The sequence below is a fragment of the Artemia franciscana genome, chromosome 11 (genome assembly GCF_032884065.1).
Source record: "Artemia franciscana chromosome 11, ASM3288406v1, whole genome shotgun sequence".
Lineage (NCBI taxonomy): Eukaryota > Metazoa > Arthropoda > Branchiopoda > Anostraca > Artemiidae > Artemia > Artemia franciscana.
The window spans coordinates 5804513-5830926 of NC_088873.1; the positions used below are offsets into that span (position 1 = coordinate 5804513).

The 26414-nt window shown below is 34.7% G+C and overlaps 1 protein-coding gene across 1 annotated transcript; it reads left to right on the forward strand.

The window, feature by feature from the left end:
- The first annotated feature begins 3054 nt into the window (after positions 1-3054).
- Positions 3055-26177, forward strand: LOC136032642 (rho GTPase-activating protein 39-like). Its single transcript, XM_065712917.1, has 7 exons — positions 3055-3132; positions 4887-5113; positions 7952-8102; positions 12331-12441; positions 16729-16886; positions 19279-19537; positions 20942-26177. The coding sequence occupies exons 1-7, from the start codon at positions 3055-3057 to the stop codon at positions 21134-21136; spliced, it is 1179 nt and encodes a 392-aa protein (XP_065568989.1). The 3' UTR covers positions 21137-26177.
- Positions 26178-26414: the final 237 nt, after the last annotated feature.

Sequence of the window (26414 nt, forward strand, 5' to 3'; positions counted from 1 at the left end):
AAAAGAATCGGATTTCTATGCTAATTTCATATATTTGTTTCATTAGGTTTAGTCTTACCCATCGAAGGTTACGAGCCTGGGAAAATTTGTCTTATTTCGTAAAAAAGGGAAACGCCCCTTAAAAGTCATAGAATCTCAATGAAAATCACACTGTCAGATTTATCTTATCAGAGAATCCTATTTTAGAGGTTTCAAGCGTCTATCTGCCAAAATGTGGAATTGTGTATTTTTTGCAGGAGGAAGATCACGGATGCGTGTTTATTTGTTTGTTTGTTTTTTTTTTGTTTTTTTTTTTTTTTTTCAGGGGTAGGCTAATGGTATAGACCCAGCGGTCCTAGAATGAAGGATTAAATGAATGAATGAATATATTTAATTACCACCAATGGGAAAACAGATCGGGCACAAAAAGAAAACAAAAAAAAAAGCACAAGATACTAATTCATCTGATACAAAAAAAAAAAAAAAAAAAAAAAAAAAAAAAAAAAAAAAAAAAAAAAAAAAAAAAAAACAGATACCGACTAATGCTGTGAAAAAACTGGCCCACGTGTGGGTCCTGAGAGATTAATTATATTGATCAATTTGCGACATAATTGCTTCTTCAGGCTTGGTAACACTGTAATGGCGCGTAATATACCTATTGCCTGTCCACGGTGGTAAGTGCAGCAAAAACTTTGTGTGCTTGTAGTACAGTGTGTGTAATTTCAGTTTATCTATTACCGTAAAAATGCGCCAAAATGGGCTAAGGTACAGAGATGAGGCAAAATCATAGCATTGTACACCCGGGCCAACAGACAACAATCAAACTTCCGCTTATCTGCCACTATACAGCTGTACGTAAGTGAAGAGAGCTTCTGAAAATGAGAGAGCAGTAACCCTCCTGTCTCTAGTATTGACCCAATATGAAGACCCAGATATACGATATCATCCACAAGCTCAACAATAAAATTACCAAGCATGACGCTCCGACCAGCATCTGATTTTGAGTTAAATAACAGCCCTTCATACTTTTCAGCATTAAACTGTAGTCCAATTAAGCATACTCTTGTTGTAACTTGATAAAATTAGCTTCTAGCCCATGCAGAGACCGGCTGTGGCTCAATACGTCATCTGCACAACCAATCAAAGAAATCAATACTACGCAGAATATAAGTCATAAGTAACTTTAACTGTGGCTTTACAATACTGTTACTAAATACTGTCGGTGACAAAATAGCACCTTGTCTTACTCCCTTTACTGGGAGAAGGGGATTCCCACGCGGAGAAACAGCATAATCATATAAGAGAATAGTACACTCCTTAGCTAGTAGAGGGAGCCTAAGTTCAACTTTTAGATTTTTCATACATGTCAGCCAGCGGGGCTAGGATGCAGGGGTCAACACCGGCCAAACCTAAATCAAATATAATATCCTCCCGGAGAAGTGAATCAAATTCACGTCTGACATCATGGGCAGCTGAAGCAATACTTTCACCGTGCGTTTCTGCATCAACTAAAGGAGATATCAAAGCAGAAAGGGCATAACCACGTGCAAGGCGAGACTGAAATGAACTGTACATTTACTTCTCAATTCATCAATTATCGATTTCTCAAAAATTTTACAAAATAACGTTGCAACTGTTATTGGGCGAAAAAACGAACATTCAGAAGGAGGTTTATTTTTCTTGGGATAGGATTCAAATATCTAATTGAAAAAGAATCAGGGACAAATCCCAGATTAAATACCATTTGGTAAAGGGATACTAAATGTTCCATAAACAGTTCACCACACAACTACTAATGTTGTCCAGAAATCTCATCAAATCCTCTAGATTTTTTTTTCTCCAGTTTACCAATTGCAAAAATAATCAGGCTCTTTTTAATAATCAGTCCCGGACTAGAATAATACAAAAAAAAATATTGAGTTTCACTTTGAAACTATCTTGCAGACGTCGATCTGGAGCAGAAAAATTCTTCTTTATAATGTTCAACCCATGAGGAAAGGGGTATACAAGACGGTATTTGACTTGAAATATCTTTTACAAGATTGGACCACAACTTATTTGGCCGAGACCGAACTTCTTTCAAACAAGACGAAATAACTGAACCTCAATTCAGAGAAAGCTGCTTTGTTAAATGGCATTTAGCATAAATGTGCAGTTTTCGCAGCCACATATCGCACGGTTTATCCGCTTCAATCCAAACTGAAAGCCAAAACTTAGCAGAAAAGCAAAAATTTTTACGAATTATAATTAGTTGACCAGCTGGGCTCGTCAGTTCCAACTTTTACTCGCCTAGTAGGTACTACCGAATTTTCTGCAAGAACTAGGTTATGAGTAAGTTCACTAGAATAAATGTTCAACTTAATTCAAGAGTCACACATATCCTTTTTTGAACTCTGCATCAACAAATCGAACGGTATTTTGAAATCGAAATCGAACTCGAACGGTAAATTTTTGCGAGGACATCATTGCACGCATTCTGGAAAAGATCTAGAGACGACCAGTCCCAATCATTAGTATAAAATATAGATTGCTTTTTCGGAAGCTGGTTAGAAGAAAGGTCATAATCAGCGATCAGAGCACTAAATGACAAAGGAAAGTGTTTTGACGTAAAATTGGAATCACTAACAACAACTTCCCTGATAGTTACGGTGACGTATGACAAACATGGTCTAAGTTAGATGTACTACCTGAATTATGGACGTAATTAAAACTCTCATTATTCGCTGGAACTACATAATCATCATTGAACAGACCGAAAATAATACTTGGGCAATCATAATGCCCACCCCAGATTTTCCAGGGGGGCCCAAGCTTCCGCCACAAAGGGCTCTTTGCTTGCCATAATAATCCATTATGTCCAACATAATCCATTCTGTCCAATTGAATTGAAATTACTGCACCTTGAATTAACCAAAGAGCATAATTACTTGACGTCCCTTGGGGTAATTACGCTATTTGCTATTAATTATTGTAAACTTTGAAAGTAGGTAAAATACATAATAAAATTCTCGAGTTTTGTCAAGTGCCCATTTCCTAGATGATTACGCGACACGAAGTCAGTCGGGGGAGCCCAAGATGGAGTTTATGCCCACCCCAAGATTTCGTCCAAATGGCGCCTCTGGGGATAGTGTAGTGCTCGCCTCACCGACAATTGTAGGGACTTCTGGTCCATAGATGACAAACTTTGGTAGGGTCATTGAATTCTTATCACAATAGTCAAGAACTTTCAAAATGTCAGCAAAAATGTCAACAGCTTTCTGCCTTTCGGTTTACCGAGTAGCGTAACTTTGCATAGACCGAATGATTTTTTTTTTCGCTTCGTTTATCATATTTTTTGCGAAATTATTGCAACCAGCTTTAATGACATCGGTGTTGGCATTTCCTTTTGATTTCGCCCTTACGGTAAAATTTAGCACAACATTGTGTACTAGTCCATCTGGCAGCATCCTTGTATGAACCCCAATAGACAAGGGAAGCGTCAGTTCCCGTTCCACTTGATCTCAGCAGTTTAAGGGAGATTCGCGGCAGGTACAACGGCACCTGCGACAGGGAACTGCCCCTCTTCTGCATGTCAATTAGGGTTACGTAAAAAACGGTTTGGCACTCTTAAATTGAAACCGGCACAAATCTGTTTTTACTCATTCAAATGGAAATTAAAATTTCTAGTGCCCTTTATAAGTGACCAAAAAGATTAGAGGGCAACTAGGCCCCCTCCCCCTTTTCCCCCAAATCGTCTGATTAAAATTTTAAGATAACCATTTTGTTAATCATAGTTGAAAGGCCCAAAAACTATGCCTTTTGATATAACATATCCCCCCTCGAGCCCTGGGGGAAAGGTTTTTAAGTTAAAAAATTGCTAATTGTTTATGCATAGTATTTGTTATTGGGAAGCATGCATACATGTTAGGGGGAAGACGAATTTTCCACTGTTTTTTTTTTTACGTGGGAAATTTCCGTGGGGAGGGAAGTTTCCAGGGGGTGAACTTGTCAGAGGAAATTATACACTGGAGGACTTTGCCAGAATTCCTATACAAAATTCTTTTTATATTTCTTGATTTTTTGTTTTCTGTCTCAATTGGAGCTGTTAGGGGTAATTGTCCTGGGTAAATTTTCACCGGGATTGAATTGTCTAGGACATATCCGTGAGTAGGGTATTTCTCTGTGGAGATGGAGTCAGATTTCTTGGGATTTTTCAAAAATCTTTCAGAAATTAAATAAAAAAGTAAATTTTATCAACTGAAAGTGAGGAGCAACATAAAAAGTGAAACACGGGCAGAAATTATCACGTGTATGAAGGGGCTTGCATTCTGCTCAGTACCTCGCTCTTTACATTAAAGTTTTAATTTTGTCCCAATTCTTTAAGAACGACTCCTGAAATACAAGGGTCGTTTAATTGGAACAGTAAGAAGCTTTTTTTCAAAAGTACAAAAAAACTTTAGCGTAAAGAGCGAGGTGTTGAGGAGGAGGCAACCCCCTTCATATACGTAATGATTTCTTTTCGTTAAGTTTTAGTGTTAATCCTTACTTTCAGTCGAAGGAACTCGTTTTTCTTTTATTTAATAACTATCAATAGTGATTGTTACTTACTTCAAAGCATTCAAGCGATGAAGGAAGAAACCATACATGTAGCGCTAAAATTAGTAGCAAAACATAGATGTAAACAAAATTACCATCTCCAAATTTACTACAGAAAGTCGATTTATTTAACTATACCCATAATTAACAAAGAATGAATATAGGCTGTTTACGAAATTGACAAATGCTACAGTATACCTGGAATTTGACAGTGGATATAACTAAAAGAACTTCTGAATATCTAACAACCTCCAAATCTTCCATATGTTATTAGTAATAATATTATATATCAAAACTTTTAACTATGCGCAGTAAATTAATTTTCTTTCTAGGATAGCTTAAATAAGCCAATGCTACCATTTGTCGATAAGAGCTTAAAGAAGGAGTCATGTAATTTATTCCGTTTGCTCCAAATTTATATGGGTGATAGAAAGTGCAAACCGGATATGACCTGTAACGGGGTTGCTCTGGACATTTGTACTATTGGTTGGAATAAACCCGTTTTGCGAGATGAATTGTACCTGGATCTATGCAAGCAAACTACTGAAAATCCTAAAAAGTAAGTTGTACAGTACTTGTAAATCAATTTAGGGGTGCAACGACGCGTGGACGCAATGGGTGCAAATGGATGGGTGTAGAGCATATGGGTTTGGACTTAGTTAAATTTTTTTTTGTTCAAATTTAAAGCAAATAGTAAATTTTAAATATCCCTTAAATACGACTATAATACCTAAACAGCCCAACAATGAGACCCACAAGCACTTGGATTTGTCCAAACAAACTACTGAAAATCCCAAAAAGGAAGTTTGCACCCCTTTCAGTGATACAATGGGGCTCAGAGATGAATATGGATTAGGACTTGAATTTGAACTAAACAGTGTGGTTTAAGAAACCCCAAATACGACCTATGATACCTGAATAATCTGACTGTGTAAGCAAACTACTGAAAAATCCCCAGTGTGTAATAATTCTTGGGTAAGATTAGGGATCCAGGTTGAAATGATTTATTTAATGGTTTTATTCGTCACTCACACTGTTTAAATCATTTTTTTTTGTAGTTTATGTGTGATAATATACTTATTAATGGATCTCCTTCTGATAATTATATAAAGTTTTTATTTCAAATCTTAGCCAAAGAGTATATAAAAGAGCCTCAGTAAATTCGAGTATAATACCTGCACATTACGAGGAAAAAAGCTAAAAAACGAGTAAAATGCCTCCACATTACCAGGAAAAGAAATTAAAAAACGAGTATAATGCCTCCACATTACGAGGAAAAGAAACTCAAATACCTGGATCTTCGTGACTAAACTGCTGACACTCTCAAAAAATAAGTTGTATAGTTACTGCAACTGGTTATTCTCCCCCCTTGATTTGTTTGAGAATCTTTTTGATAATGAATTAGCCAAAATTTGACTTATTTCGGCCAAGATGTTTCCTTCAATAGTAGAAGAAAAAGCTGAGCACATTTTAATAAGACTTTTAAATATGCTTAGGACATACACTACGCCTTGCATTTTCTTTCTTTCATTATATTTTCTTGATTGACCTATAAATACTATAGGTCCTGTAAATACTATAAGTGACTTATAAATACTATAAATACTATAATATACTTAATACTATAATATTAAATACTAAAATACTAAATACTATAATATAAATACTATAAGTGAACTATAAATACTAAAGGTGACCTATAATACTAAAATTTTATTGAACCCTTAAAGCTAATCTTTCGGGTATAAGCTAGTTTTCTCAAATTGTTATTATTAATTCTAAATAAATTTATGCTTAATAAATTTGAACACAAAGTTCAATTAATTTCATTCTCTTCTGAGTCATTAACTGTATATGTTCTATATTTTTACATGCACAAAAATTTGACAGAAATTTTAACTTTAAACGAAATTCAAATGATAAGTTTTGCTTGATACAATTAGCGCATTTCCTGAAGATCCAGATCCAAGAGTATGGGGAACTGGTAAGAGGGAAAACTTGGGCTAGTGCCAAGACATCACCAGCCCCATCTAGCGTCTGGCGAAAATATAAGACTAGACCTAGTATATGTGTTTAAACAGTAGGTTAGCCTACACTAAACAGCCAAATACTTGCCTTTGTAGGCAGCTTAAAATGCAGGTGAGCGTAAAGAGCCCAAAATCATTTAACTTGTAGGCCTACCAGTTTGAACCTAGGCCCACTCTGTACAGCCTGGATGAGCCTATTGAGTCAAATTAGTTCTTGAAACTAAACAAGTATGGTTCAGTTATTACTTATATAGAGAATTTACCTTTAAATGCTACAAGTATACAGAATAGGATTGCCTATTAATGTTTTTATCAACTGTTTATACTTTACTGTTTATACTGTATTTACTTTATATCAATCCTATTAACTGTTTATATCAATTATCCAGTTCTGTTTGAACTTTCCTACTTATTTAGAGACACTTCTAATGCTTTCACCAACCACTACGCTGCTTTTGGCGCTAGTAGTTTTTAATTCCTGTCTTTCCATGTTAAATCGCGGAAGATCTGACTTGTATCAGTTGTTCATGCTCTTTGATCCAGATGAAAAAACGTGAGTAATTTACAAAAGGATTAGCTAGCAGTAACGTCAAAGAAGAAATCACTAACGTTGACAAAAAATCATTAACGCTGTCTAACATACTAAGAAGTCTTGAGGATTAGTTGGTGCTGATATATTTTATAATAGCGTTTCCTGTCTTATAAGTTGTTCACCCTCTTTGATCAAAATTATTCTCTTTTCTCATTATCTTCTATTTTGACTAAACAAAGGATTTTCTTTTCTTTTCAATGAAAGTAAAAAGTGACGCTAAAACTTAAAAAGTACAAAATAATCATTAAGAGCCGATGCTCTCAACCCTTAGTTCCCAAGTTAGCCTTAGTTAGCCCAAAGATCAACCCTTAGTTAGCCCAAAGATCAACCCTTAGTTAGCCCAAAGATCAAGGCGTAGATAGTGGCCCTATTCTCATTAAAGCATTCATTCAGCTTTTTTTGCTTACCCCTCCTGCCCTCTATTGAAGTCACTCAATGAGACCAAATGAAGGTGTTTAGTTATTTTAGGAAAAATGGCAAAAAAATGAATTTGTATTAAAAAAAAAACAGAACATTGCATTACATTGTATTTAGGATTTTTTTTAAGTATCGCCAAAAAATTGTTTTACTATTATTTTCTCTTCATATTATATTTTGAAATTTAGTACAACTTTGTAGCATCAAACATTCTGAGTGGTCTTGTATTTACTCACTTATGGACATAAACAAATTAAAAAAAATGATTGTTGTTTGGACTCATCAAAAGTTCGGAGAACTTTACGTAAACTGTGTTATCCTGATCAGCGAAGCCTCTTACAATTTTGTCTTCTTATTTTAGAGAAAGCCTTCGACGTGGCTGGGAGCTTTTGGCTATTTGTCTTTATTTCTTTCCCCCTAGTCCAAAACTGCAACCGCATCTAGAAGGGTATATCAGAAGACACAGAGACCCATCCTTGCATTTTTCAGAAATTGGAAAGTGGCCAATCCATGTAAGCTAGTCTTTTTCTTATTAATAGTTTAATTCTATATTTTTCTTGTCATAATCTCTTAATTTTTTTATTTTTTAGGTTTTATTATTTATTTTATTTATGTTAAATATTTTACAATTAACTCGTTTATTTGTTATAATGTGTATGTTTTGTACTATATATGTAGTTTTAGCACATATATATATATATATATATATATATATATATATATATATATATATATATATATATATATATATATATATATATATATATATATATATATATATATATATATAGTACTGGGAGCCTTGCAGCTTCGCCGTGAGGCCTCGGCACTCGGCGCAAGGTAGACTTTATATATGGATTCACGTTGTCACTTGTCTTTTAACCGCAGACAATTTGAGCCTTTTCTTTATATCATGAAGTCGTCGCAGGTTTGACACAGCCACCGCATAGCAGCTTTGCCGTGAGGCCTTGGCACTCTGCGCAAGGTAGGCTTCTATATATGGATTCACATTGTCACTTGTCTTCTAATCGCAGATAATTTGAGCCTTTTTTTATATTATGACGTCATCACAGGTTCGACACAGCTACCCTGGTAAAAATATGAATTCGTTCTTAAAATTGTGACCTATTTAGATCGTTCTTGTGGCCAGAAATGCCAATTTGCCAATTTCAAGAAGAAAAAAAAACTTTACAGCTGATTTCGAGGTTGGGCCCCGGCTTGACTGCACGACAGGCTTGTATATATTGATTCTAAATGTCACTTATCTTGTAACCACTGACAATGTTACTCTCTTCTGGATATCAAGGCGTCAATATAGGTTCGATACAACCACTATGGGGAAAATAATAATTTTTCCGTGAACTTAAGACCTTTTTAAATCGTTTTAGTGGCCAGAAATGTCAAATTGCTAGTTTAGAAAAAAAACTCTGTAGTCAGTTTCGAAGCTGAGCCCTGACGCTTGGTGTGTAGTAGGCTTGTATGTATTGATTCTCGTTGTAAAGTAGTAATCTCTAAGTGAGTCAGCTTTCTTTGCTACTCTTTCCTTGGTAAAATAAAGGGCTCCCCAGGGAACACATAGAAAGCTGAAGGGTCCCAATGACCTGTTATCAACACTTTGTAGTTGTAGGATCTTTGTAGGCTTGTATTGGGTTTTGCGCCTCTTTTTGTTAGTGTCGAAGACTATGATGTCGTTGTTCACCTAAAGTAATACAACCTAGCGTAATATTTACGTTAGGTTGTATCGTTTTCAGTGTCTATGAATGCAAGAGAAAGGCATTAATGAGTATATTTCAAGAGAATATATTACATCATTCCCCCTCTCCTCCCCCCAAGAGTGAAGTATCATTTTTATATCTAAGACGCATTCGACATTAAACAATGAACATAGCTAAGTACAAAATACCAAGTGTAACTAGTATATTTATAAAAGACGTTTTAAGTAGTCTCATAATGCCTAGAGGACTATTGAACAACCTAGACTGTCAAATGTAACAAGATCAATCTTAGCAGCTAAGGGAAAGGGCATTAAAAAAATGTCTAAAGTAATGATAAACGAAAATGAAGAACAAATAATTACGGTCAGACGACATCCGTCAGCAACAATTACAACGAGTCGAAAACAAAAGTCAGCAACAATTACAACGAGTCGAAAACAAAAGTGAAGAATAAATAAATATACAGCTAAAAGATATGCCACAGCGAGAACAAGGAAATATGCGGTTAAAAGATAAATCACTGTGAGAATTACAAGCAATCGCAATAAAGCGAGAATCAGAGCATTTAAAAAATGGAGTGAATAACAAAGAATTATGCTGTTAAAAGGCAAGCGACAGCAAAAATCAGAACGAGTCAAAAATGAAAGTGAAGATAAAAGGAACATTACGTTATACGGTTGAATTATTTACAACCTTTGTTTTTCAGTACTTAAACTTTTCTTTTTCAAATTTTGTTTAAAACTTTTGTTTTTCACTACTGAGATAAATATAACGTATCTTTATGCTTTTCAAATGTATTCATAAATGCAACGTGACTCAAGTAAATCTTTTATTTGCAAAACGAGGGCTCCTAACGGATTTTCTCAAACTCGTGACCTATCTAGATGGTTTTTTTAGGCCAGAAAATCTCAAGATGTCAGTTTTCAATATATATATATATATATATATATATATATATATATATATATATATATATATATATATATATATATATATATATATATATATATATATATATATATATATATATATATATATATATATATATATATATATATATATATATATATATATATATATATATCAATTTACATTTATCGAATTATGGTCGATTTTGATTGAATTTTTCCGATATAAGATTTTCTTTTATGTATATTGAGTATAGTTGTCTCCGAGACTGGTATTTTAAGTCTATGTAAAACTTGACAATTCAATAAAAGAAAAATGTGTTGGGCTCAATAAAAGGGTTCATCTTTAACTCAAAACAAAATTGTTATCTAGAGTTAAAACCGAATTATGGGAAAAAAGTGAATTTTTGTGGTAACGCAGAGGTCAATTGTGCTGACATGTTATTGCAAATTATTCATAACACTTGAAAAGTTGTGTCATCAACCTGAACCACAGGGATGCCTTTGAATGAAGCCCTAAAAATTATTAAAACCACTTTGAAACAATTACATATACTTAATTATCTCATTCCTATAAGGGAATAGCTTCACCCCATCCCTCTCCAAGTTGAACAATATTTAGTAGACAATATATATTCCCACTATAGTTTACAGTAGGGCAATTCTAATTTCTGCCATTGGATTGGAGTTTTCCGCTGTTTTAAATATAGTGGAGACACACTTAAGAAGTCGGCCGTGTATTGGCTTAATAGGGGGTGTGGAAGGGGGGTAAGAATTTGATTGCAGGAATTATGTAGGATTTCCTTTAAGTTAGCACCTGTGCTTCAAGTTTAACTATTGTTTTTTTATTATTAATAAATAAAAGTAATTATACTGATGAGGGTTTCAGAGACAAGGTAAACAAAAGAAATTAATTCATGAATGCTATATTAACAGAAGAACAGTGTAACCATTATCCAATTGACTTCGGTCTCTGGGTCCAAATAGTTATTCTATAATCGTAAGATGTTTAATTAATGATCAAAATTAGTTTGGTGGGGTTTAGATTCATTAAATTTGGTCTGGGTCTAGAACAGCGGTTTCCCACCGGTTTTGAACATGCTCCAACTAGGCATTTCTAAAATCTTAATGCCCCCCTTGTGATATTAAAATTTGTGTATGCCAAATTATACGTGTATTCACCTGAAGCTTAAAAGACCATTAACGTGGTATCATTGTTGGGTCGTCATCTAGGCATAATGTATACCATTGTAATGAAAAATATTGTTTAAATATAATATATTTTATGCGTTTTATGCATAACGTTATTGCAGCACTGTCAGGTATCTTTTTATCTTTAAACGCATTTGAATGTGACGTTTTTCACATTAATTTTTTTTTCAAAAAAGAGGCTTTAACGTATAGTCAGCCAAAGGGTACGCGTCCCACCCATCAAAATATTGCCATGCCTGACTGGCAGGGCCTGCGCCCCACATTGGGAGTCAAGGGTCAAAAAACTTAAGTTTCTATTAAAATGTTTTCGTTGTAAATACCTATAGAAACAAGCTCAACTTACAAATTTGCGAATAAACTTCAATTGCCCCTTGAAAAAATCCAGCATGATAGAAAAAAATTGGGCTGTCTTCATGTCAAAAATGTACAGAGCTTTTTCTGGTAGCCTTCGACTTTTAATGCGATTTTCGATGATTAGATGGCTTTTGATGGGTTCTCAAAATTGATTTAAATGTTTTAGATTTTTTCGTCGCTTTCAGTTTTGCTTACTAATTTTTTGAAGCACGTTTATTGTGATTTCACTATCATTTTTTTTTTTAACTTCAAAAATATTTTTATCCAGCCAGATTTCTTTTAAATTAACTGGGGAAATTTTTGGTATTTTTTTTTAATTTATGCAAGCATGATTTGTGCATTCAAATCGTGCTTTTTATTAAGATAAATTTCTTATTATCTAAGGGAAGGGAAAGGTAAGGGGGTTGAAACTTCGGGGAAAAGGAACAACTATTTTTTATCTAGTCTTCAAAAAGCAGTGTATACCATGGTTTTGTCTTTTTCTTCTTCTTCGTCTGAATGACTCATTAAAGAGTAATTCTATAAATTTACAAATTATAACAATATTTTAGGTCCAAGTAAGCCACTATGCCACAGTGAGTGCCAAACGACTTAGCCGAATTGGTATCGGAGGCCGAAGACCAGCTAGAAAACCGAGCTATGAGGAAATAGAACAGGCAAGGGTAATGACCTAATTTAAGGAATTTCAATGTCCCTTGTATATTTTTTTTTTTGTTCTGTTTCGTGCACTTGGCTTAAATACTGGTACAAAATACTGGATCAACACAATGCCTCAGAGCCTGGGGAAATTGTTCTAAGTTATGCCCCAGGGGCAGATAAGCTTTTATGTAAGGGATGCTCGTATAAACATCAGAGGTGGATCATTTGATTGGAAATTGAAATTTTTATTTACCTTTTTAAGAGTCATCAAAAGTGATCAGCAGGCATATACCTGGTCAGACATTACTGAGACTTATCGTATTTCTTAGCGATAGTCTGTGGGTGTCAGGAATAACGAATTCGAGTCTGATAACTTGTTCAAGCGAAAAACTGTATATTGGCTATTATATGTTTACTAGTTGAATTCAAGTCAAACAAGGAAGTGTAATCGTGAGTTGTTCAGTTTTCGTAGCAGAATAAAAACTACGTGTATCACTGCTTTGCGCACTTGCAGTTTTCTTTTGTTCTGTTTCGTGGAAAATAAGTTAAATATTGGAAAGATACGATGTACCCGGCACTTTTCCATATTTCCTACCGATATTTAGGGAACCAAAGATATAATCGCCTCCATTTTTTTTTCATCTTAGGTCCATTCATACTTGAAAACCATGTTCCTAAGATTTACCTTTTGGTTGTTTCAAAATTATCTAGTTTTTAGGGCACCATCACATTTTTGTCTGCTTTGCCATGTTGAGCCGTGAAAATGAATATTCATAGCTATTTTTTAGAGCTGGATCGGCCCCGGTAGAGTTTATTTAAACACTATTAAATTATTTTTTAATTAATAATAAAAATTATTTATAATTAAATAATTAAAATTATTTAAATGCTAATCATTTATTTAATGTGCATATGCTTCAACCCCACCGGTTCAACTCCATCACCTCTGCAGTATAATATTGGCCTGTTCTCCGAATGCCACATTCACTGCGAGACTTTCGAATACCGAGATTTACTAGTCTTAATTTAAGCTAATAAAAATCTCTCTTATAATTTTTCAATCAATCAAAACTCTTATTAAAAATCTAATTGGCTCGTATTAGTGCCTGCTAAATCGCGGTATTAGTAAAATATCATTACAAATGGGCAAAAAAAGAATAAATGAATATTTTCTTTCATGGTGTTGATCAACTCACTAAAAAACGGCAGTAGTGAAGATAAGTGCAGAATATATCCCTAAAAGGAGCATCGACATATTTTGTCGTGCACCCTCCCCTTGTAGTCTCTTTCAACCCAAATTTTATACTTCTTAAAAGAGTCAGCAGACATAGTTTTGTTAGAAATACTATTGCATGCTGACATGGAATAAACTGAGTAGAAATTACAATGAACTCTTGTAGGGTTTGTTCTTGCTGAAGCTTCATAGATGTATCCAAAAGTTTGCGGATTTGGTGATTTTTTTTTCTTTTATTTTTTTTTTGATAATTTTCATCAGCAGATATTTTTTAATATTAAAAGAAAATAAATCAAAATCAACAAATTTCTTTGTCGAGGTCTGCCCTATTTTATTTCAGTGACTGAAAGCTCCCCCCTCTCCTTATCAAGGAATAATATTAGCAATTGGTCATGTAAATGAAAACCGAGACGGATGGAGGATGGAGGAAGACAATGATAGGTTTGTACGATCTTCTTGAAAGAGGGAACCAAAGTAGGTGTAAAGACGGTTTAAGGTAAAACAAAACAAAAAAAAATTGATTGTGTTAAGTTTTAGAGGCGGAAAAGTTCAGATGGTAGAAATAGTCAAAAATTTTTACTTACCGAAATATGTACTTCGGTACCTTTGTCTGAAAGATGTTGCTTATCAAACACCCTTGACATGGTTTTTCTTTATTCTAAAGCTACCTTATGAAGCTCTAGTTGGTTTGGATGAGTTTTTGTCAAGATATGCTATTTCAAGGTTTCTTATTGGGACTAATTAGGGTAAAAAATTACTTTTTTGGACATACGTTCTTTAGTATTTTCATGAAAGTAGTTCGGGCTAGTCGGGATAGCTTTTGAGGTCAACGAGAAACCTAGGTTTATTTTTTTCGTTTCCTTTCGGTTAAAAAAGTAATCTCAAGAAAGGTTGAAGAGATAATGTCTAAAATGAACGAATGCACAAAATGTGATGTTTTTTGCAATAAGATGTCCTCTCTGAAATAGACCACGCCTCTTTTGTATCTATCATATGCACATATTTATTTTTCTTTTTTGTAAGAAGTTCAGTTTTTATATTGTATATCTTGCAATACAAAATGTTGTGGTAAATACTACAATCTTGTGGTTAGTTGGAAAAATTATTTACCTTCTTGCGTATTACGTTCTTACGTACTGCGTATTGTTAGTTTTGGAGAATTAACCTATGATAGGTTAAGTAGAGAGGTATAATGGAGTATAGTGAGGTTGTTCAACCAGGTATCTGAAAGATTTTATGGCCCTCTTCTTGTAAAATGTTAAATTCATTAAATGTCATTAAAAATTGTACGACTATACTAAAAATAAAAGGATAAATTAAACTCGTTTTCAAAATGGACTAAAAAATAGGAAATAAATTTATTTTAGTCGAAATGAAATTAGTCGATGAGTTGAGAATAACGAGTTAATAGGATCATGGGGATAATGAGGATGTATAAATGAGGATAGAATACAACCCTGCTTAACTCCTGATTAAACACGAAACCAGGGAGGTAACCTCATTTCCAGCACTAATCACTTCGATATATTTGCCTGATATACCGTACTAAGATAATACCTTCACTAAAGCTCTTTTATCAGCTGAATCGAACGCTTGCTCATAATTTAGAAAACTGAGAACTAAAGGTATTAATGACTCAGGGACTTCTCAGTTATTAGCCTTGGAGTGAGAATTTGGTCGAGACATCCTCTACCCTTCCTAAAATCGAACGGTTCTTCTGTTAAAACTTTGTCTACAGCATCTTTAAATGTAGAACTATCATCATATTAAATAATTTGCTACCTACAGCGACCAGGCTAATGTCTCTATAATTACCACACTTAGCTCTCATCACCTTTCTTGTACAAAAAGGTGATAAGAGTAAATATTAGATAGAAGTGAAACCCCATCATGGAAGCCAAATTAGTTAGTCTTAAAAAGGAATAAAAAAAAAAAAATAAAGAGAGGAAACATGGAATTCCGGCTACCTTCTTGTATTGCTCAGTTTCCCTATAACTGTCATGGGTAGACGCCACTATGAAAAGAATGGGACTTCTCTTTCTGTATTTACGGCACTTGTATACTGCTATCCGTATATTGCTCCGTGTGTAATGATTTAGTATTATTTCTTCGAAGTAGGATTTGAGCTGTATTTCTAGTTGTCTTAGTTACAGATATTGCTCTAGTTTTGACGTTTATTATATACTATTCAAAAATGGATTTTCGTTGGAATCCGTTTAAAAAAAACTCAAAATTTTCAACAAAATTGAACCAACTTTCAAACAAGAATCCAACTACTATTAATAAAAGTGATGAGAGCGGAAATTATGTATTTGACGATGACATCCCCCTACAGCCCTCAAGGCAAGGGTTGTAAGTTATGCCCTGGGGCATATAAAGCGTATATATATAGACGATGTTTAATAGAAACTCCATCGCGGAAGCCAAAGTGCCTAGAGTTAAAAAAAGAAATAAAAAAAAAAAGGAAAATAAAGAGAGGAAACATGATATACGACATGGTTTAGGAACATGGTATAACTGTCGTCAATTAGTTTTTTCATATGCCAAATTAAGTATACCCCCCCCCCTTTTGATTATGTTTTCGTTTCTTTTCTCTTAACTTCTACTTTTTCCCTCGTATAGCGTCATTTAATTTCAAAGGTGGATAAAAGTGAAAAAGTTTGCAACATTCATTGTTTATTCAAGTATTTGGATTTTAAAACGCAAGAAAGGTGTAAAAATAGTAAATCAAAGATGTAAGAATATAAAAAAGTAAAAAAAAGGTAAAACTTGGATAAATCAAAAAAAAATTAAATATTAAAAAAAAATTCTACTTTTAAATAATTAAAAAATTTTTTTATCAATTGTTTTTTTTTTAATTTGAAAAGAGAGGAAACATGTTATACGACCGCCTTGTATTGCGCCACTCGACAGAATAGGATTTAAAAGTTTTCCTGTAACTGTCATGGGTAGACGCCACTTGGTAAATAACGGGACTTGAATTCGTGCATTTCCGTATATTACACGTTGTATACAATATATTTAGTATTATCTCCTTAAAGTAGAATTTGAGTTAATTGTTTTTTTTTGTTCTTAGTTGCAGATATTCCGACCAAGTATGTTTGGTAATACCTTAGAAGAGATAATGTCAGTACAACGAGAACGATTTCCACATCGCAAACTACCCTGGATACAAACTACCCTATCAGAAGAAGTTCTCCGACTGCAAGGAGCTTCGACCGAAGGGATATTTAGGTATATTTTTTAACACTGACACTCATTTTTACACACTTTTTCATGTGTTCCCTGAATGTAAAACCAGACTCCGGATCTTCACTTATCTCCACTTTCCAAACCTCAGACCATATACCTATCAGTAATATATTCCCTTTTCAACTTATTGTACCGAGTGATCCAAGTCCAGACAATGATAGTAAATGGCATGAAACCGCTGACTGGGCTTGTGTGGATATGTTTATGTTCCGGTCTGTTAGTGGTTCTATTTTCAAAAAAATCAAAGTGCCGTTTCATCTACTCTCCCAAAAAAAAACCTATTAGTCTTTGCAGAGAAGCAAACCTTTCTGAATATTTACTGTACTGAGATCCTTCACGCTCTACACGATGCCGAGCATGCTAGTGTACCCATACGAAGAGTACATCTTGGAACTGGGAAACATGGTTGGTCAGGTAATCCTGACCTTGTTGATTCTTGTGCTAAATCGAAATTCTGGTTTCGTGTCATGGAATGAGTGTGGTATGCCATAGCAAGGTTGGTAAATGAAATTCGTCTGAAAACAAAGCGACGTTTCGGGGAAGTGCTTAGGCAACACCGGGCTAAACCATTAGCTGAACTATCAAGTAAAGCCACAAGTGATCCCAATTTTGTGTGGAAAGTGCTCAAAAGATAACTCAAAAGGCTATAATGCTGTCAAAATTACCAGGTTACCAAAATTACCAGGTTACTGTAAAAGTGGATTTTTCCGAGCCTGATCCATCGTTATCAAACCAAAATAAAAGGGAACTTGATGGTTACTTAGGCCAATCAATTGATGAAATCAGTTTTATTGTTGCTCGATCTGCGTTACTGAGTGCATATCTAAGCTGCAAAAGAAAACTTTTCGTCATGTTAATGGCCTCTGTGCAAAGCATCTAAGATGTGGGTGCCCTCTCCTGAATGAGCATCTGACCTTACTCTTTCAGATGATATTCTGTTGTGGTTCCTTATTTGTTCAGTACTGGAGTAATAGCCCCGGTATTAAAAAGGGGAAAGCCCGTGGACTAATGTTCTTCTTTTAGGCCAATCACGGTGTCACCGGTTTCGTGCGAAGTTTTTGAGTCACTGATTATTGACAAGATATCTGATAAGTGTTATACACCGGATAACTATTTCAGCTTCAAGAAAGGAGTAGGCCGCGACCATGCTCACCATTTAGTGGCTAATGTATTTCTACATGCTCATGAAAATAATGAGGTATTACATTTTGTTGGGTTAGACGTATCTAGAGCTTTCGACACAGGTATACATCCGTATATCTCATTTGACTGCTTATAAGCGTGGAGTTATTATTTCTGTCATCAAATTCATACGTAATATGTATAAAAAGCTAAACGCGAGATTTAAGGTCGCCATCTCACCTCGTACGGTGGAGCTTACTCCTTCAATTCCAGTAAAAAAAAGGGTATAGACAGGGCGCAGGGCGCTGTTACTTCTCCGCCCCTGTTTAATAATACTGTCATTGTGCCACAAGATTATCCACATGTATATTTAAAGGTATTGATGTTTTGCTAGCTAACTATGCAGATGACATCCTTGATATTAGTAGAACAGCCTTTGGAATTGAGGAAAATTTTCGAATTGTAAATAGGGAATATAAACGTATTGGTCTTTCATGTAATGAGAGTAAGACTGACTTCCTGGTGTTCAATCACCGTTCGGATTGCCTGACAAATGTTGAGTTAGGTAAACATGTTATTTAAAGCATAAGATACATTGACGTAACTTGGTGTACCGATTGGGTCAAATCTTAGCTGACTTAATACGAGTTCAGCTGCTAACCTTACTTCCTACCTTAACCGCAGCAGTGTTATTCTCGTACATAGCACTGATCACTTTAATGTATTTGTCCGGTGTAACATACAAGGATAGGACATTCGGTAAAGCTTGTCTATCAGCTGAATCAAATGCTTGATCATTATCTGTAAAATTAAGGACTAAAGGTGTTTGATGACTCAGGTTCTTCCTCAATTATTTTATCTTTTTTTGTTTGAACAATTATGTTCAGATCTAAGATTATGAGTAACTTATAAAAGTGGAAGCTGGCGCTAGTGTCGGCGAAAAAGCCATCTTACGTTTGACGTCTCTCAGAATTTTTTCCCATTTTCTGTCGCAAACTGAGACCAGACACTTGTTACTACACTATTTTTATCAACTACACAAATTGAAAGTATGCTCATTATTACAAGGAAAAAGAAGTGAAGAGTAACGCCAAACGCTAGATGGCGCTAATATCTTTATTGTTGACACTACCGCCAGTTTCCACTCCTGTAAATTTCCCATGCTCTTACGTTCAGACTGAATCATTTTCAGTGATGATATATATATATATATATATATTATATATATATATATATATTATCTCTCTTTCAGAGTACCTGCTGATGTCGACGAAGTGAATTCGCTCAAATGCAAACTGGACCAATGGGAGTTGGGGGCCGTGAGTGACGCGCATGTTCCTGCCTCTTTAATAAAGCTGTGGTACAGGGAACTCTATGAGCCTCTAATTCCTGATCATTTATACGAAGAATGCGTGAGGCATTGCACTGACCCAGATATTTGTGTTTCTATTGTACATAGGCTCCCTGAATTGAATAAGCTTGTTCTGTGTTACCTAATAAGGTTTTTACAAGTAAGTTTTTACCCGAATTTACGTAATTTTTGTCTGGCAAAGTATAAATTCTCCACCAATTGACGCAGTGGATTAACATCTGCCGATAAGGGCCCATGGTTCGATTCTAGCTACAACGAGAGGGTGTCAGCCTTGCTACCCGTCCCTGTAAAAACACCCAGTAACTTAACTTTGAAACGTTGATAATTGTCGATGCACTGTGCACTCCCAATAGCTCTGAATTTTTTTTTGTTTAGATTATAAATTTTATTGACATCTATATTTGTTTCAGTTCTTTGCCGAAAAAAAAAAACAAAAACAAAAAAAAAACTCATTTTTATTCACAAAAAAGACCCGTCTTTGTCATTATTAAATGCTCATAGTTGAAAAGGTTATGAAGAAGATAATGATAATATGATGTTCTAAATTTAATTTACAACAGTCTGTTTAAGGCCGTGATTAAGTGAACTTGAAAACATCGAGCTTCAAAATTGAAGTTAGGTTAGCCTTCTGTCTTTTAATTCTCTATAGACCGTCGATTGTTAAAAACCCTTCAAATAGTACTTATTCATTGGTGGAAATAGCAGGTTAATTATACCAGCTTGTCAATCTGGTCTCTAGGGGGATCTGAAACGATTCTTTCTGGCAACCGACTTATAAAAATTTCAGGTAGCTGAAAATATTATGTGGGAAATATTATTATTATTATGTTGAAAATATTATTGTTGTGCTTTGTGTGCACAACTTTACTGAAGGCTCCTGACTATTTCTCATTTCTAGGTTTCTTCATTGCATTGAAATAATTTATGAAAATTACACACTAGCTGAAAATATTCTATGGGACTGTTAGAAAACAGGAAAATATACTTGTGAAAAAGAGCTAGACATTTTCTAAGATTTCTAAGCAATTAGAGGGAATAGAGCAAAATCCTAGCAAACATTTTGTAGCATCTTCAAGAAGCTACGGCCTGATATTAAAAGCGGTATCTTCCACCAATGAATACTTGAGTACTTTTTCTTTTAAATACTTTTTTTTATTTTATCATGGGATTCTCCCATGGTAATGACTGCGAATTTGTGAATTTGGGTAATTACTGCGTTCAAAGTATTGATCCTAATTATATTTGGGTCCGCTGCTTGTTTTGGTACTGCGACAAAACGAAAATGTGGGCTTGATTTTCTTAAATACTGAACCAACAACATAACCAAATAAAGCAAGTTCTTCTTTTTTTTTTCTCTGCACCGTGTATTTTTTATTTTATTTATTTTTTTTGTCTAGTTCTTCGTGATCTTTACTTGCACCCAAGGAAGAAACGAAGCCCGTGCTTTTTATTATTCTCTGCACTCTTTTTTCAAAGTGTGTACATATAAAAGCTGTAGTGATCCCATATCTTTTTTTTCTTTAATGATTTCTTTTTTTTCCAGATTTTCTCACAGCCCGAAGTAGTGACATCTACAAAGATGGATGCTGGTAATTTATCTATGGTAATGGCCCCCAATTGTTTACGATGCACAGCAACTGATCCAAGGGTAATTTTCGAAAATACCCGCAAAGAGATGGCATTTCTGAGAACTCTCATCCAGAATCTAGACACTGGCTTCATGGAAGGTGTTGTCTGATTGATGACTTTTTCATCTGATTGGTTGTTGGATCATGTAAATTTCATTGATAGTCACCTGATTGGCTAAGACAATGACAACTTTTGACTGGCAGTTCAATTAAATGAACCTGTGATTTAGTTAACTAAAGCATAACAATTTTTGTAGATCTCTTCGAAGCAGCTGATTGTTCTCAATGTTAATACTACAGGGAATGTATTTGAGTAGTATACAGATCTTGTAATACTATAGCCATGAAATAACGTTAATTGATTTTCTTGCGGGTTTTCTTTTTGGATATGATACATTTCGTGCCATCTATTTAAAAAACTTTGGCAAAAAGTTCAAAATGCAGAACCTGCTTATTCTAAATAGTGTTGAATACTTGACTACTAAACACAAGCTGCGTCAGTTGATGAAGTTAGGGGGAGTCAACCGTCCCCACAGTTTTTTTTTGGCCCCTGAGACTTTGAGAAACACCTTTTTTGGATGTTTTCATTGAAATATATCTTTTTGCTCTGATTTTCCATTTGTAAAATATATTTATCCCCTCGTCCCACCCTTCCCCCTTGCATTTGCGTGAATTGACGCAAGTGCTAACAACCTTTTGGCAATATTATATTTTCAAATTAGCAAGCCGTTACTGCTAGATGTATCATTTACCTTATTAAATCTAATGAAAAAATTATTTAAAATCTTTTTTGTCTTTTTACTTTATGCCAACATGCTTTCGCTTTGAAACAACAAAACTTATTAGAAATTGAGTCATTACTTTTCGGGTTCTCATTGCTTTTCTAAATAGCCTTATATAGACATTCTTCACACCAGAAATCTAAATTATCTCGTATTTGACAATGTAATTTTTCAAACACTTACATTGGGATTGCTACATCTCAAGATTCTCGTTATGTATACATAAGAATTTTTCCGAGGGAAGGGGGGGGGGGTAATAATAAATAGCTCATCTTATTATTTAAATAAGAAATACGTAGAAATTAAAAAAAAATTGTTGTTTATTTTTTTTTGTATATGTGTGGGGGGGGGGGGTGATAGGAACCCGTTCCTGGCATTCTCTTTAGCCTGCATCTAATATTACGTTTTAAAATGATGAGAAAATATGGTTTGCTCAGTGTCAGTTAGAATTCAGAATTGCAGTTTGTGAAAAGGTCTGTCCAAATAAGCAGTAAGTTTTGACAGCTTTAATACTAGATAGTTTTCCTATTTTAAATTAACGTGCTGTAACCTCTGTAAATGATGCTTAATTGATAATGAGGATTGAGAATAGCATGTAAATCGTAAATCACCAAGGGTGTTTTTGGTTTAGTTTTTCTGATTTTTGACGCATTTCTTTTTTTTTTGATTTTTTTTTCTTTTTTTTTTGTTGGCTACTACCAGAAACTACATAACTCTGCAGAAGGTTCTTATTAAAATCGAAATCTAGATTTGTCATAATTTTTAAAGATATATATGGTTAACAAGACGTATCCAAGGGAGGGGGGTTGATGGGGTTTGAACCCCTCTTGAAATATTAGTCCGAGTCGTAAAAATGCATATAAGTAAATGCTTGATGCTTTTTAAGTTTTTTTGCCCCCTCCACTCCCCACTGAACAAAATTCCTGGATGCAGCCCTGATGGTTAAGTAAATGTCCCGCTTCACCGATTCAAAAAATCAGATCTTGTAATGTCCTTGGGGTTTCAAGTTAAGAAATTGGACTTTTACAAGAAATCCTATTTCTAACGTTATTATTTAGTGACATTCATTTTTGACGCTCAATGTTTTTTGTATTGTGTACAATTTTTATGCCATAAATATCTAATACTCTCGAATAACATAACACGGAGATGGGTATAAAGTATATGCAATTAGCCGCTAGACCGGGCAATTAAAGCTGCTTTCTTTGTAGCTTCTTTACAAATATGTCCAAAAAAACATCCTCCCAATAAGTTTCAATATAAGCATCAGTATGAAGCGCTGTATCCTGGATATTTTTGGAGGGGGGTGTGGGTAGGGAGTATTACAAAAGAATTTTTCCTGGGAGGGAGGGGTGTGTACAAAAACTAAAAAAACGCATCAAAAATGTGTTTTGCGAGTGGGGCGATTTTTTTAGGGGGGTAATCCCACCCCTCTGGATACGGCCTTGTCTGTATGTAACAATATTTCTCATCTTTTTGAGTTTTCTGATTTCATTCCTTAAACTGCATATTAGTTTGTTTTCTTTTCTTTTTGAAACCCTCCTCTATATCGACATAGTATTTGTAACTTGTCAGAATCCGTCGTTTATTTTTCGAGTTTGTATTTATTTTTCGTGAAATTTTGTTGATTATCGTTTACTACTTGTATAGGATTGAGATTTTGTTGGCGCGTGCTTTTTCTTAAAGCGATTAAACTGGTTTATTGGCCCTTTTACAACTTCACATCAGCCAATGGGCTAATTCCTTTTTATTCCTCCTTTTTGTGTGACTTGCTGCTTATCCTTGCCATCAGAAATAAATCTTACTCTCAAACTTTCTAAACTATGAAAATCAACCTTTCCTAAATAGAAATATGGTTCCTTGGAAATATATGCTGCAAAATAAAATGTCTCATTTTTTGATAACGTTATCATTGCTGATAACGTTAAGAAAAGGGCGTGAGTAATCCGAATAAATCTACTGGCGTCGCTTATCTTGTCTGGGGTACATTCGGAAACGATTTGTAAAGGTGGGAGCAGTGTACAATTATTACTGGAATTTTCGATAAGTGTGAAAGACATCGGGGACCTTGAAATGTTTCTTGGAGGGTAAAAACCGAAGAAAGTTTGGTTTTTACCCTACTTTGAACAATTGAGGGATGTCCGAAAACTAGTTCTCCTTTTGGCAAGCAGAAATAACGAATGTCTTTTTAGGGGGAATCTTAGATACAGTCCTTTTTTTGCATCACCTTTTATGCATTTCGTTATTTATTCACCCCCCCCCCCAAAAAAAAAATTGACTTACAAAACTATAGTAAATATTTCTTTAATGTAAATGATTTATTTAATAGAATGTTGTTTATTAATAGAATACTGATATATTGTTTGCCAATCGTAAAATTAACTATATTGCTGATGATGTTGAGGAAATGGAGAGGGGAGAGGGGACTTATTTTAAAAAGAATGCCATGTGCACTGCTCATGTCTGGGGTCAACAGGGAAAGGATAAATTGACCAGGGTCATTTGGCAACCCAGGGTCAATTGGGTAAAGCACAGATGGATAATGTGCAAAATTCATAATTGTTTTAAATTTTTAACCGTGGCAGACATTGGTGAGTTTATGTTTTTCACTGTGGGCGAAAACCATAGAATTTTCTATTTACTCAAGAATTTTTGAGGATGTCTAATATATCCACCGGTGGTTCTGACTTCGTTTGGGGTCAACGAGGACATGATTTAGTGGCATGTAATATAATCACGACAGTTATAAAGACGAGTTTACTAATGATTTATTACTGCAGTTTGTATAGTCACTAATTATAATATAAGTTGCTTATCTTCTGTTCTATATGACAAATACCATATGCAATCGCATGAAGCTTTTACTGGGAAGCCAACAGGATTTTGTCAGAGATCTATTTGGATTTAGGATGGGACTGTTGGTAACGATAGAAAACCCCAAGCTATAATTTTGTTTTCCACTCATGTAAACACTAAAATTGTTCAGTTTATCGCCATAAGGAATTACCACTGTCGCATTGCAGACTTCAGCACTGGGGGGTCCAACCATTCAAGTTTAAAATTTTGGTTTCCAAGTTTCAAGGGGTTTGGCTTTGTTTAGTTACTTATTACATTGTAACGCCGTGATTAAAGGCCATTGTAGGCTGTAGTCTAGGGATCCTTAAACTTTAAGTGCCTGCTACTCAATTATTGAATAGGAGTCTTTGGAGATACGAGCTTAAAGCAGAAGAAGAAACTTGAAGGTCCCATTTTCGACTCACTCATGTGGCGTTCTCATTTGTATTCAGTTGCAATTTCAGCTTAAGGGCTACAGCACTTGTCGGTTTTTGAGCCAACCAAATAAACGTGCATAGTATTTAAGGGTACAAAACTCAGAAAAAAGTTGTAGATCTTAAGACATGGCTTGCAGCTAATCAGAAGTTCATAGAACTATGAATAAGGGCGAAATATGGATTTAATGTAAAGATGCCTGGTGACCTACGAAAACATTTTAAACATTAGCGTAATATTGGCTATTGGCCCTTTATTTGAAGTCCTTCCTTTAAATAAGAGGCTCTTTATAAACTTGCCTTGACGTAAACGCACTGAGTGTGTACGCAAACGTTGGGTGCGTTAGAGTATTGCTTGTTTGAAACCGTGCCACAAGCCTACGGGTGCTACAAAGTAGTCTCGAATATGATTCGTAAAAAGAAACAATAAAAAAACAACAGTCATTACGATAGGGGATCCTTCAGATTGGCATCTTAAATGTAAAATTAATGTGTTACTAAACGAGTTGAAACTAGTGAACTACCCCATGATTTTGTGGCCGTATCTATGATTAAAAAAAATTAAGTGTTCTGGATTAAGGAAAGAGAAGTCAGAGGTCCTCCCCCCTGGACGATTAAAAATTCATTTTCACCATAATTTTGAAAGTTGTAACGCTTTTCTAGCAAAAAAGTTTTTCGTTTTCTTCTGCCTCCCCTCCTTCCGTAAAATTTCTTCGGGTGTCTTAAATGTGAGTAAAACTTTTTTAATTTTGCAAGGATTAAAACCTTGCCTCGGACAACCCGATTGCGTCATTGGTTGTGCTGTATTTTATGCTTTGTCTTAGCCAAGATGTATGAAGCTAGTCGCATTGTATTATTGCTTATTGATTGCTTCTGTTGTGAATAACTATAGTTTGTAGTATATATTGTTCTTTATGTAACTATAATTTTCTGCCTTTTTTTCTTTCTTTTTCCTAGTCTTTAAAAGCCAAAGTGACAAATCGAATGTTTTAACTTTTGTTTACTATTTCTTTTAACTCGCCTTTCTGTCGCTAATTTGTATGTATTTTTCTGCTATGTTTTTGTAATTTTGCTCGCGATATAAAAGCGTTACTTATTTACTAAGTTTTTCCCTTGTTGAGTTAGATTATACCATAAGATGTAGGTGACGCTCACGTCAATAATGAGGCAAACTACAAATTGCACTCGTGTGATATCCCAAAACGGTAATATGGGACTCAGAGATCGAACCTGGCTGTAGCACCAAACTGTAGGGTCGACTCAGGGATCTTAGTAGTCACGATTCGCCGTTAATTCGTTTACTTTACTAACCTGAAACTCAAAAGAAAGCGGAGGGA

Coding starts and splice junctions, on each gene's coding strand:
- LOC136032642 (XM_065712917.1), top strand. CDS start 3,055: ATGGAGTTTATGCCCACCCCAAGATTTCGTCCAAATGGCGCCTCTGGG. Junction 3,133..4,886: donor TGCTCGCCTCACCGACAATT/GTAGGGACTTCT, acceptor TTTTCTTTCTAG/GATAGCTTAAATAAGCCAAT. Junction 19,538..20,941: donor ACCTAATAAGGTTTTTACAA/GTAAGTTTTTAC, acceptor TTTTTTTTCCAG/ATTTTCTCACAGCCCGAAGT.